Source organism: Pogona vitticeps, chromosome 2, assembly GCF_051106095.1.
Source record: "Pogona vitticeps strain Pit_001003342236 chromosome 2, PviZW2.1, whole genome shotgun sequence".
NCBI classification, from domain to species: Eukaryota; Metazoa; Chordata; class Lepidosauria; order Squamata; family Agamidae; genus Pogona; species Pogona vitticeps.
The window spans coordinates 247,921,111-247,935,553 of record NC_135784.1 but is presented as its reverse complement, the minus strand read 5'-3'; the positions used below and the strand labels follow the sequence as shown (position 1 = coordinate 247,935,553).

General features: G+C 45.4%; 1 protein-coding gene across 1 annotated transcript; it reads right to left on the bottom strand.

Annotated features, from left to right (window-relative positions):
* Positions 1 to 4,348: 4,348 nt before the first annotated feature.
* On the bottom strand, positions 4,349 to 5,227 carry LOC144586241 (integrase/recombinase xerD homolog). The gene has a single exon (XM_078384096.1). The coding sequence runs from the start codon at positions 5,225 to 5,227 to the stop codon at positions 4,349 to 4,351; it is 879 nt and encodes a 292-aa protein (XP_078240222.1).
* Positions 5,228 to 14,443: the final 9,216 nt, after the last annotated feature.

Sequence of the window (14,443 nt, the reverse complement as noted above, 5' to 3'; positions counted from 1 at the left end):
AAAACTTGCAACCAGGTTACCATCATTGGGAGCATTTACAACAATCTGGTTGCATTTTTTATTATTATTAATGCTACCCACACCCATCCTGAAATCCTGCTGCTCCAAAAGGATTTCCCAGGGCAGAAAGAAGCCCGACAGAGCCTTGCAACCCGAAGGGAGTGAGAACATGAAGCTTTCAATTTGTTCAAATTCATTATTTGGCATGCTGGATCCAGTTTGCACCTGGATAAATTTAGGCAACAGGATTTTGCCCAGTGAACAGAAATGATAATCTAACATGGGTGTGTTTTCTATATAACTTTTCAAACTACAATTTTATGGCATTTTCAGAGGTATTCTGAGCAGATTTTTCAAGTTTTATATCATTCTTTTTGACAGAGTTGCAGTATTACCAGGACACACTAGGTGGCGCTAACCAGTAGAATTTCCCAGAGAGATGAAGACACCAGGCAATAAGACAGGGTTGATAGCAGAAAAGTTGTATTAACTCAATTTGTTTGTAGAATATATACATACACATACAGCTTTGTCCTTATTTCCAGTCCTGTAGTCATACACAGCAGTTCCAACAGAGTTCAGGCATAAATCAGGTCAAAGTCCTTGTAAATCAGTTCAGTAGTCATATACCATATATTCAGTCCAGCAGTCAGAGTCCTTCTCCAGTATTCTCCATAACGACATAGCACCTTCCACGACCACAACACCACAGAGTAGGTCTGCTTGCTTTATCCCAAGGTTAGCCAATCCTGGGGTTTCTTTCTCAGCTGATGCAATTCTTGCATTACCCCAGCTGCATAAATTCTTACTTTACTTTACTTTCTTAGCAATGACTCTTACAATTACTTATAGTCTTTGACTGCTTTGTACAAAACTGGATTTAATAATTTCTCCAGGTTTATCTCAAACCTGTCACTTTTAACAGTCTCAATGTGGTGGATGACTTTCCCCCCCCCCAAACAAGTAAGTAAATAATTAAGGAAGTGGTAACGATGATGGTGATGTCATAGAAAAGTAGCAGATATCTCCTGTGGCGGAGTGAATAAGGTGACAGACTAGGACTCAAATCCCTGCTCAGCCATGGAAACTCACTGGGAGTGTGGAACTTCTTAAATATCTCACTTCTTAAATATTTCGCTTCTTAAATATCTCACTTACCTTCAGAGTCCTTTTAGGGTTGCTATAAGTCAATTCCAACTTGATCACACATGACAACTGAAAAGCGGCAAGCAATGTAATGAGTAAGATAATTTTTAAAAAGTTTTAAACAACAAGATGAATTATTTTGATGAGCTTTCTAATGAGTTACATAACAAATGGTTTTTAAAAGTTTTCCAAGCTCTAGAAGAAGACCAAGTTGTAGCAGTCATTTCATGCAGATATTCCAGATGAGAAAAATAGGAATAAGAAGCAGCAACCTGCTCTAAATCCAGTTGGATGAATCTCAGGGTTTACAGTTGTGTTCAAAATTATTCAACCCCCAATGCTGTAAAGGGGTTTAGGGACTATAGTGTACATTTGGAATTGTATTCAGAATGAAATCCTACAAGGACGTTTTAAAGAACCAAATGCAACTAAAATAACATCAACTGTTTATGTAATACAGTAGTAAATGTTTCTTTTGTGGTTTCTTCATTGCCACAATTATTCAACCCCTTAAAGACTACCACTCTGAAGAAGAGAGGTTCATTCAGGTGTTTTTGATCAGGTATTGAAAACACCTGTGGATGTCACCGAGCACCAATCAAGCATAATAAGCACCAATTAGGCAGCTTTAAAATGACTGTGATACTCAGTTCCTTCTAGACATTTACTGGTGTGGTTACAAACATGGTGAAGTCAAGAGAATGGTTCAGGAAGACAAGAGAAGAGGTGATTTGTCTTCACAGGAAGGGCAATGGCTATAAGAAGATTGCAAAGAAGTTAAACATACCAAGAGACACCATAGGAAGCATCATTCACAAATTCAAGGCAAAGGGCACTGTTGAAATGCTACCTGGTCGTGGAAGAAAGAAGATGCTGACTTCGACTGCTGTGCACTACCTAAAGCGTAGAGTGGTGAAAAGTCCCCGTGTGACTGCTGAGGAACTGAAAAAAGATTTGTCAGATGTGGGTATAGAAGTTTCAGCTCAGACAATAAGGCGCACACTGCGTAATGAAGGTCTCCATGCCAGAACCCCCAGGCGCACCCCCTTGCTGTCTCCCAAGAATAAGTAGAGTCGACTGCAGTATGCCAAAAGTCATGTGGGCAAACCACAAAAGTTGTGGGATAGTGTTCTGTGGACTGATGAAACAAAATTAGAACTGTTTGGGCCCATGGATCAACGCTATGTTTGGAGGAGGAAGAACAAGGCATATGACGAAAAGAACACCTTGCCTACTGTGAAGCATGGCGGAGGGTCAATAATGCTTTGGGGCTGTTTTGCTTCTGCAGGTACAGGGAAGCTTCAGCGTGTACAAGGTACCATGAATTGCTTCCCCAAGCCCCGAAATGAAGACGCAGACAACAAAGATTTTGGTATTAAACATGGGCCACACTTTATTAGCCAAATCAAATTTTCTTAAACCAAATAAAACCATATCCATATTTGAAGGGGCCTGCGGTAGTGCGGGGAAATAACACCAAATAATTCCTTATATGCCAATGGGCGAGTCCCAGCCCCCAGGTTCCAGCTGTACTACCGACCGGTGGAACCTGGAAGGCTTAATTAAAACACCCCGTACCTCCAGCCATCTCCTTTAATGACTTTTTGGTCCGAAAGTGTTTCAGCGCCTCAGTTGCCTTCAGCCCTGTAATTGCACGATCCGCAGGAACTGTCAGCATTGACGCACTGTTAATTAAGAAATATTACCAAAATATTACCAAAAGGGAAACACCGTGACGACCAGTTATTCCCGCACTACCCGCCAGTGTGACCAGATTTATAGGAAAGAAGCCACCGTCCCTGCCTTAAACAAGAAAACAACTCCTCTCCCGTTCCAGTGTGGGATAGGCGAAAAATCCCCCCATCCACCTGCCAATCAGGATGAAGGTCAAAAATTCCTATCTGGCCCCAAAAACAGGCGACCCAGAACACACTAGAACAAAGAGGGTTGGGCGGGCGGGTGCCAGAAGCAAAAGAGCCCCTTGTGACGCACCGGCGCTTTCTTAAATAGCGCCGGTCAACGTCATGAAACCACGTGGCCCCTTTGCCGTCTGCGCTTCCGGCGCTGGGGAAGCAAAACCCGCTGCACCTTCCGAGGGCGTTCCCTCGCCCCTTTCGCGCGCGGACGCTTGCTTCCCCAAGCCCCGAAATGAAGACGCAGACAACAAAGATTTTGGTATTAAACATGGGCCACACTTTATTAGCCAAATCAAATTTTCTTAAACCAAATAAAACCATATCCATATTTGAAGGGGCCTGCGGTAGTGCGGGGAAATAACACCAAATAATTCCTTATATGCCAATGGGCGAGTCCCAGCCCCCAGGTTCCAGCTGTACTACCGACCGGTGGAACCTGGAAGGCTTAATTAAAACACCCCGTACCTCCAGCCATCTCCTTTAATGACTTTTTGGTCCGAAAGTGTTTCAGCGCCTCAGTTGCCTTCAGCCCTGTAATCGCACGATCCGCAGGAACTGTCAGCATTGACGCACTGTTAATTAAGAAATATTACCAAAAGGGAAACACCGTGACGACCAGTTATTCCCGCACTACCCGCCACCACATGAGGACTAGCATCAGCTATGTCCCATGAGCCCACCAAGACAAACAAATTCCTCCAGCAGCCCCCCTCTCAAATCATCCAAGAAAATGTCCAAACCTGCCTCAGACAGGTGGACCCCATCTTCACGGAAGTACTCCAGTTTGGATGTCACGATTCTGCGATGGCCAATCACAGAGCCGAATCCGCGTCTGCAGACACTTCTGCAAACTTCCTTATTAACCATCCGACGGGCATTGTTTACCCTGTCCACATCAATGGCACCCCGCCAATTTAAGCGTGGGATGATCGTTGACCAAACGATCCTCATTCTGGGATATACGGCATGCAGCCTGTCCAAATCCCTCAATATATCCAATATCAATGCCTTACCGGGTACCTGGGGCAAATCATTGCCCCCCAAATGAATTACCAATATGTCGGGAGGTGAATTTCCAAAGGCCGTCAGCCGCCCAAATTGAATCCATCTCATGCCACGCATGCCCCTCCATGTAATGGAGGCCTGGGCACCCAGCCCTAAATCACTTCCCCAATGAGATGCAGCAGCATAGCGAGCTGCCCAATGGATGAAGCTATGTCCCACCATCAAAACGGTCCATCGGGCCTCCATCATTTCTCCACCTGAAAGACAAAACAAACACCTACCTACACGTTAGGTAATTGTCTAATATATTTACTGTAACAGCCCGACGACCAACGACCCAACTGCTTGATTCGTTCCGCATCATATCCCATAGCCGCCGCTGTTGAAGCCGCCCCTATTCTAAATGAATGTGTACCAAATCTCATACCCTGAACCCCAACTCTTTCCAACGCCATATCTGTTAGTTTCCAAAATTGGTATTTTGTAAGAGGCGTTCCATCCGCATGTTGGAAAAAATAACCACCAGTGTTCCCTCTAACTTGAACAAACTGAATTACAGCTCGCACTGGGCATAATTTTTCTATACTACAACGTCCCAACCTAACCTGACCCCCTCTCCCTTGTTGGTCAGTTTTAGATCTCCTAATCCTAAGTATGATCTGATCATTTTGAATCCTTACGTCCGCCCTCTGCAGTGCAGACCGTGAGTCATCTGATTTACTTAAAGCTACCAACTCACTGATCCGCATTGCCCCAAAAAAGGCTACCAAAGATGCTGCACGAAAAAGCACTTTTTCGTATCCATCTTTACATATCGTACCCCACAGTTCCACCAAACTCTCCAGTATCCCTGGTGATATGGGAGTCCTGTCATCCCCAGACCGACCCCTCTCACGAGACCATCCCTCAATCATCTTCCTAACTCTAAAATCCCCTGACCAATCCTTCAAACCATTCGCCTTCGCATAGAATCTTAAAGCTGCTAACTTACCCTGAATGGTACCCGGGGCCAAACCCTTCCTATGTAATTCCACAATAAATTGCTGTATGTGTTCAACCGGTGCCGGCCACGCCTGTTCTAATCGGGCTCTGCCCCGAAATTCTGAAAACTCCTTCACTACCGCTCTGTATTTTGTACTCATCTTTGAGGCCAAAGCCATACCTATCGCTCGCGACGCTTCCTCACGCCAATCTGCCAGACCTCTGCCGGAAGCACTTCTGGCAGATCCCTGGCCGCCGGTGCCAGTTCCCTGAAACGCTGGATCTGTTGGCGTGAAAGAGCGTCAGCTATCCGATTATCTATGCCAGGCACATGACGCGCATGCACCACAACATTGCTCTGTAGTGCCTTTAACGTAAATGCCCGATGTCGGGAACCAATTCCATAACCCTCTCTGAACGGGATGTTAAATTATTAATAATGTGTACCACCGCCTGATTGTCACACCAAAAACGCACTACAGTATTGGCCCATTCCTCTGCCCATAACCATAGTGCTCCTACTATCGGAAAAAATTCCAAAAATGTTAAATCCCTGGTAATGCCTTGGTGATGCCATTCCTCCGGCCACATCCCAGCACACCATCTGCCCTGAAAATAAATTCCAAACCCTAGCGCTCCCGCAGCATCCGAATTCACTTGAACGTCGGCCCTAAGGTTAATATCCGACCTCCAAAAGGAGATCCCGTTAAACTGATCCAAAAACTGCTCCCATATTCGTAGGTCTTCTCTCATCCCCCGGGTTATCCTCGTCTTATGAAACGGTTTCCTCAAACCTGACGTGGCACTAGACAAGCGCCGTACAAAAGCCCTTCCCGGCGCTATCACCCTACAGGCAAAATTCAAGTGTCCAACCAATTGTTGTAACTCTCTCAAGGTCACCTTCTTCCTACCCCTAAAGCTACTGACCAGCTTCCTAATGTTTAACAATTTGTCCTGCGGCAATCTTGAAGCCTGCTGAGACGTGTCCAATTCAATACCTAGGCAGGTAAGGGTCGTCGACGGCCCTTCCGTTTTTTCCTCTGCTAAAGGCAACCCTAACTCAGCTGCTAATTCCCGGAATGCCTCCAGGAACCAGAGACATCTCCCCGTATTTGCCTGTCCACAAAACAAAAAATCATCCAGATAGTGTGCTGTCAATGCACAGCCAATCCTCTGCCGAAGCAGCCATTCCACAAATGTACTAAACCTTTCAAAGGCCGAACACGAGATTGAACAACCCATGGGCAGGGCCCTATCTACATAGTAATGACCCTGAAACTGGAAGCCAAGCAAATTAAAATCATCCGGATGAACAGGCAGAATCCGGAAAGCCGATTTCACGTCGGCCTTGGCCATCTCAGCATTGATGCCACAAGATCTAACCATCCTTACTGCTTCATCAAATGATGTATATCTCACAGAGCACAGCTCTTCCGGTATGGCATCGTTTACAGACTCACCTTCCGGATAGGATAAATGGTGTATCAACCGAAATTCCCCAGGGTTTTTCTTGGGCACAATTCCCAAAGGTGAAACCCTTAAATCAACTAGCGGAGGCCGATCAAATGGCCCCAGTACCCTACCTTCACTCACCTCCTTGTTGATCTTTTTCAAAACCACCTCCTCCATACCCTGAACTGACTTCAAATTCCTAGCAAAAAACGCCTTCCGAATACCTAAGGCTGGAATCCGAAAACCATCTCTGAACCCAGCTTGCAAATATGCTGCATCCTCCCGCCTGGGATAATGCAGCAAGCCCTCTTCCAAACTATCAATTTTGATTGGCGTTGGTCCCCTTGCCAATAGAGGCGCCACCCCCTTCTGGCTTCCTACCTGACCCGCCTTGCTTGCCCTGTCGCTGTCCTCCAGCCCTGAAACAATTGGACCTCGGGTGTTTTCCCCCGCATGTAATGCATTCGTGTTTGAACCTGCACGGGGACTTGTTACAAGATCCCCTATTGTTAAACTCATAGCAAGGCAGGCGGGGTTGAACCGTCTGCCCCGCCCCCTGGCGGGTACCGGTGTTCCCTGCGAACTTAATGTTAAGATGTCCGCAATCGAATCTGTCCCCCAGGTTAGTTTTAGCTGGTGACATATGCTGTAACCAAAGCCCAGGGTGTACTTCATCCCAACGAAGTTCCGGCCTGATAGCACTCCTCATACGGAATGCTTCATCATACCGTAACCAAGCCTGACCCTCGAATTCAGCCTTCGCTCTACGCATAATGTCATAATACTGAAAGAGGGCCGAAGCCTTCCATGGTTGCATCTTAACCAACACCCCTGCGTATATGGTAAAACCAGTAACCCAATTATTCCAATTTCTGTCAGGTCTCTTCCGCCTATGTTTTTCTTTAATTTTTTCATCATCCTTGTCCAGTTCCTTTACTTCATATTCCCTGTTCAATAGATCATAAAAGTCAATATAATCGCCTTTCCAGATCCGTTCCTTAATTGCTGGCGTCAAATGGTCTCCCAGTGGCGTACTGTAATCTGTGTAAGGCGTGGCTAGAAATGGGGCTGAGTTGTAACCAGTATTAGGCACCGAAGGGTGCTGTGTAATGTTGAAATCCCTACCTTCTTTTGTAGACCAATTCCTTTCCGGAGTTGAACCCGGCATACCCCACCCAAACCAATGTGGGACAACTTGTGGCCAAAAACCACCAGGCCCCGGCATGGGAGATGCCATCCCCATGTTAGGAAAGCCTGTAGATTGTTGTTGGCCATCGCACCACGGCCAGTATACCCCCTGTGCCGCTGTGTCGTGCGTTCCCTCATACTCACCCCTCTTCTCTTTCCTCCCGGCATCAGCAGCCCTTGGTGTATATGTAGCTGGATCTTCATAGGGGTCATACCCATATGACGTTCCCTCATCAGCCTCCACATTGCTCGTCAACTCTGTCCTTCTACGCTTGCTTCCTCCTTTTTCCAACGTCTCAGTCGATGTGCCTTCACCTCCGTCAGGATCTCCAGGCTCATGACCCTGCTCAGACTCAAGTACAGCAAGACGCCTTGTTAACTCAGAAGTAAAAGCCTTCAATTCAGCCCTCCGTTTTCCTTTCGATTCCCTAGCAGACCGTCGAGGTGTAACCTCACTGCCACTGGGTGCCTGTCTCTCAAATCTTTTTGCTTCCATGCTTGCCACCTTAGAATGTAACTCCCTTAGCATGGCCCAAGATTCATCCTCAGAGGATGATTGTAGAGGAGACTGTTGCCTCACCCCCCGTCTCTGCACTGGTTCCTTCCCTTTCTTCTTACCACCTCCTTTCTTGGGCGGCATTTTGTTAGTATTCCAAACAGCCTCGAGTCGTTCCGGGTGTTATGCTTATTTGTCTAATTATTTATATTTATTTATTTATTTATTATATCTACACAAAATGGTCAGCACTCCTCACGACCAAATGGACCCCCAAATCCTTTAAACAATCCCAATCTGCAATTCCTCCTCTACTCCTCGGCCTCTCCCTTCTTCTTCTTTTTTTTTTTTAATTTAATTTTTTTTTTTTTGAAAACGAAACCAACTTCAAAATGGCCGCCGACAATTAAGCCATGCGGCCAAAGTCAGCTTTATAAAATGGCCGCTGCCTAAACCAGTTGTCCTCTGCCCTACCCGTGTGTTCCAATGGGCAAAAAAAACACCACCACCCAAAGCAAAGAAATGGTTATAAGACAGAACTTGGCCAGTAACCAATGAGTATGAAAACTTCAGAGAAGGCACAGTGGGGAATTGAACTCCCAACCTCAGACTTTGCAGACAAATGCCTAAGCCACTGAGCTATCCAGCAGCTCTCTCAACAATGCACAGGTAGGGAGATACAGACCACCCCCGTCCCTGTGGGGGAGCCCGAAGGCTGCCGCCTATCCTGGTGTCCGGCCTCCCTCCCCTTTTTTTTTTTTTTTTTGTATCCCCGACTGCCCAACAATAAGGCCAAGCCTCTCCAAAATAGTGGGGGGGGGAGTCACAACCCCCACCAAGTTTGAAAAGGGGGCGCTAGGGCGCTACCCCCACCGCGCGATCCGTTCCCCCCCACCCCTCCTGCTCCCCCCGACCCCGATCTCCCCCCCCCGCCCCCAACCAACAACCGCCGGGCCGAAACCGCACCCTTTACAAGCCCCGCGGCAGCCGGTCAGGGAACCGAGGGAGAAAAAACAGGGCAACCCGGGAGGGAGGGGTGCGAGTAGGGGGAAGAGGAGGCTCCTGGCTAACCCCAGCGCCGCAGGCGCGGCCCGACCACCTTGCCGCCGCCCGCCCCTTCCAAGTTCTCCCCCAGTTCCAGCCGACCCCCTCACACAACCGGATCCTCCTGCCTGGGGCCGTGCAGCCACTGCGCAGCAGCCCCGACCAAACCCTCAGCTCAGGCGTCCTCCGTCCTCGCCAGCGCCAGAAGCAAAAGAGCCCCTTGTGACGCACCGGCGCTTTCTTAAATAGCGCCGGTCAACGTCATGAAACCACGTGGCCCCTTTGCCGTCTGCGCTTCCGGCGCTGGGGAAGCAAAACCCGCTGCGCCTTCCAAGGGCGTTCCCTCGCCCCTTTCGCGCGCGGACGCTTCTCTTCAGTACCAGGAGATATTGGATGAAAATGTGATGCAGTCCGTCACACACCTGAGGCTTGGGAGACGTTGGACCTTTCAACAGGACAATGATCCCAAGCATACCTCCAAGTCCACTAGAGCATGGTTGCAGAGGAAAGGCTGGAACATTTTGGAGTGGCCATCGCAGTCACCAGACTTAAATCCGATTGAGAACCTCTGGTGGGACTTAAAGAAAGCAGTTGCAGTGCGCAAGCCTAAGAATTTGACTGAACTGGAGGCTTTTGCCCATGAAGAATGGGCGAAGATACCCGTAGATCGCTGCAAGACACTTGTGTCAAGCTATGCTTCACGTTTAAAAGCTGTTATAACTGTAAAAGGATGTTGTACTAAGTACTAAGATTGAATGTCACTTGGGGGTTGAATAAAAACTAATAATGATGTGAGCACAGAAAAGACATTTGTGGTTATTTCATTATAAACTTAAGGTTATATTTCTCTGACCTACAAGTGCCTCTTTCATGTAAATGTCAGCAAGATGACTGAATGATCAAAATCAATGTCAAAATGGCCAAAACATTCAATTTCAGTGGGGGTTGAATAATTTTGAACACAACTGTATCTACACAAGCTCATTGGGAGCAGGCTGGCATGGTCTAAATGGGATTGCTTAAGGCCAGGTCTAATATACCATTTGGTGCAGTCCTTGTATCCAAATGGTGCACTCACCTCAAGCAACCCTATTTGGTCTGCCGTGTTTGTTAAAAACAACAACAAAGAATTCCTCTCTTTGTCCCCTCCTGGCCCCTTCCACTTCCAGGAGGAAGTTCCCGACATTGCTGCTGTAATACAGTTTAAAAAATGACAACTTTCCTTTCTCGGCTCCATAGAGGATCTAGGATCTAAGCCTGGTTGGATGAATCTCAGGACTTATCTACACAAGCCCATTTGGAACAGGCTGGTGTGATTGAAACAGAGTAATATGAGCACTAATGGGGTGGTATATAAATTAAACAAAAAAACCAAATATTTAATTTCAAAATGTTGTGAAGTGGCTGCTTTCTTTCACCACTTAATGATATGGGAAATGGAAGAGTAAGGCAAATTTAAGCAGCAAGCTCTGCTTTGGTTCCAAAATGGAGCAATCCTACCCACATTACAAAAATACTGTTTGTCAATTAAAGATACAGTGTTCTAAAAATTCCCATCAGGATCCACCGTTGATATTATTTCAATTAAAAACCTTCTGGAACAGAAAGGTTTTGACCTGGCACCGAAACATCATCGTCAACACCAGACGAATCTCCCTCAGGAGGGTGTTCCATAGTCTGGGGGCAGCTGCCGAAAAGGCCTGTCTACAAGCCATCCCTCTTACCTTCTTGAGGGATGGCTCTAACCCCCTGGCTAGATCTTAATTGCCAGGTGGGTTCATATGGAAGGAAGCGGTCCTTCAGGTATCCAGGGCCCAAACTGTTTAGGGCTTTAAACCTCAAAACAACCACTTTGGATTGGGCCCGGGCAGCAACTAGTAGCCAATGTAATTTGAACAGAATTAGCCTGATGTGTTCCCTAGCTGCCCCACCACTCACTAGCCACGCAGCTCAATTCTGAACCAGCTGCAGCCGCCGGACTGTCTTCAAAGGCAGCCCCACGTACAATGCATTGCAGTAATCTATATGGGATTTTACCAGTGCATTTGTGATCACACTCAGTTTTCCTTTCTTCCACAATCATTTTTAAATTCATTTTCTTTCTATCCACTTGACAGAGAAATATACAAAGTTTTGAAATGAAATTCCAACCAAACTGAATGAAATTCTCACCCTTCCTTAGTCTTCACTACTATGTAGTTAGATGTGTGGAAATGCAGTGAGACCGTTCAACTACAGAGCTGTTCCTCTGTTAGTAAGGTATTGCATTTGTATTCATACTTGCATAAATAAATTCCAAACAGCCTGTTACAGCAAGAAACCAGATGGAAACAATAATTTACATATATCAGGAGAGAACCATACAGGGTGCTTGGAGGCATGAGGTGAATAAAAGCTGATTTGTTTTTGCATACATTATGGCTTTTTAGTATGGAATAGACTGTGACTTTTTAATTGAATCTATCTATCTATTTATTGCTTTCAATTGCAAAATACTCAAAGTAAGTGCAGCCCTTTAAAATAACCATGCAAGAGGAATGCGTTCACATAGCGAGCTTTTAATGACAAGGAGTATCCAACTGTAATAACTTATTAAATTTTAATTGGTGTGACCTACAAGCTATAAAAAGATAAATAATATTCATGGAGTTTTTAAGAATATACAATTACGAATGTTCTGCTGTTCTTCTTTCGCTATATCCAATTAGTAACTTGTCCAGTAATGATCTGCCAATTGGAAATGCACAATGCTAACAGAGAAGAAAGAAAGGCAGGGGAGAAAAATTCACAATAACTAATGAGAAATTAAGTTTCAATATTTCATCAAATACTGTGTAAACATATCAGAAGGGGTTAGAGCGCATTAGAAGTCTGAATAATAGTATTGTTTCTACAGCAGGGCCATAAGTCATAATCTTGCATTTGCCAAGACAGGATGAGAACATAGGATATAGCTGGATTTCAGAGAACTGACGTATGAATAAATGAACATGTGCTTCTTCATGTGGTAAAATGTTGACTCCATCAGTCAGTACAAAAATTTATGCTACTAACAACAAAAGTGTAGCTACATCCATCAATATCTTACTAGTTGTCGGGGGGCGGGGAGAATCTCATGGCTGTGAGTAGTGGACATTGCAGATATTCTCAGAAGTACTGCCTCCCTCATTTTTATTTCACATCTTCCAAGGCTTAAACTGGCCTTGGAACTAGAGTCATGGTTCTTTCCTAGTCCATTTTATCTGTGTAACAAATCTGTGATACGGTTTACTTGATAATCCTATTGAAAATCCATTCAAATTATCCCCCTCTCCCAATGATATATACCACACATTCACATTAATTTAACATTTCAGGTTCATCCATAAATTCCACATTGAAGTTGCCTTGCCCTTGGTAAATAAGCCAGTGAAATGCTTTTCAGAACCTCAGATAATTTGGATTTTTACAGAGACATTATAAAATTATCTAAAGTAAAATACAACTTAGTATGATATTATCTAAAATGCGCTATTCTGTGGAAGCTGTTGGTTTAACTCTGCGCCTGTAATCTTGGGTAGGTCAATTTCTCAAGCTCAGACCTAACTCCTATGCAAGGCAAATACAGCTTCAAGACAAAACAAACAGAATTCTTAAACAACAAACATAATCTGAAAGCTTTTACTGAGGTCAGGGTGCGTGTATATTCCCTGGTGCACCTGGCCCAAATGTTGCAAAGAAGTTTCCCTGATTAATTTCTGGGTCTCTTGGAATTTCTTTGGACAAGAGATGGTTGCAAATGTGAAAACTGGATCTTTGAACAAAATGTCATTCCATGCATTTTGCTGCCTGATGTAAAAGATGTGAACAGAGCTATTAACAATCCATTTTGGTGCTCATGCCAAGGAGAATGACATGAACACAGCATTCACTCCTCGCCTTCAGGCTCAACACAACACCCCACCTTCCTTTGCCAGGTTCCCACTCTGCCCAGCACAAAGCTCACAGGCAGATGAACAAATGAGCATCCTCCTCTTCCTCCTTCTCCGCGTACTGCTGCATCCCTGGTCATGTGATAGAGCTGTACAATCCTCCCTGCTCTACTCTTGACCCTCCACCTCCCGCGGTCACCCCTACTGTGCAGGAAGGAAGGGAAGAAGGGGGTTGCAGAAGGTGCCATGCTTCAGTGGCTGGTGACAAAGATTGAACATACTCAGCCACATAGCTCCTTGAAAAGTAGTGGAGGCATGTAGCTTGTAAATGTAGGATGACCCATCCCAAGAAATAAAAAGGAGACTGGGTGGGGATTTTTGCACCTTCTAAATATCAACAGCGTAAATCAAAGCCTTAGTCACCTCTCCCATAGTTATGTCTTTGGATACCTCTCTCCTTATCATGTACAGAAATTGACTGGATTAGCAGTTGAAGCTTCCTTGACCACTGGCTATGTAAAAGCTTCTACCACAGCACTTGAGAGCTAGGCTAGCTGTGACAGACCTGGCTTCCACCACTCCCTGCCCCCAGCATTTGCACTGAGATGGCCACGCTACCCTGTCCATTGGTAGGGTTGGTGTGACGGAATGCTCACGCCACTACTGTCACTCATAGCTGAAGCTCAAGTGCAGGAGCCTATGAGAGGACAGGAGGGGCGGAGTCAGTTAGGCAGTTAGAGTTGGAGAGACAGAAGGTGAAAGAGAGAAGGAGAGTGTGGAGGAGAGAAATTGAATAGTCAAGATAGATAGATAGTCAGAGAACTAGAGAGAACTGATATTATTAATAGGTTGGTTAAAGTGAATAAATCAATAAAACAAATGAAGAATTGAACGTGTGACCAAGGATAAGAAGTTTTAATGAGTGATTCTATACAATGATTAAAAAGAACATCTGTGATTCAAATTCAGTCTAAACAAACAAGTTATGTTGGCAGCAAGTGTCTAATTCAAGTATTGGGCAAGTGTGGATAAGGGATATCCACTGGTGGCAGCGAATGAAAGAGAAAGCATCACCAGAGTGAACCTTGGTGGTTTGGGGGAAACAAACAGGGAAAACTGGGTTGAATGTCACAGTTGGTTTGCCGGTACAACAGAATTCACTGATGGTGGACGGGGCTTTGAACATGTGTTTGGCTTATTGAGCTTACAGCCCATATTTAAGTCTTCACTCTAAATGTGTGGAGATTTCCAAAGCAGTCAGACAGGTGGAAATGTTAAAGGTGGAATATTCATATCAGCTCACA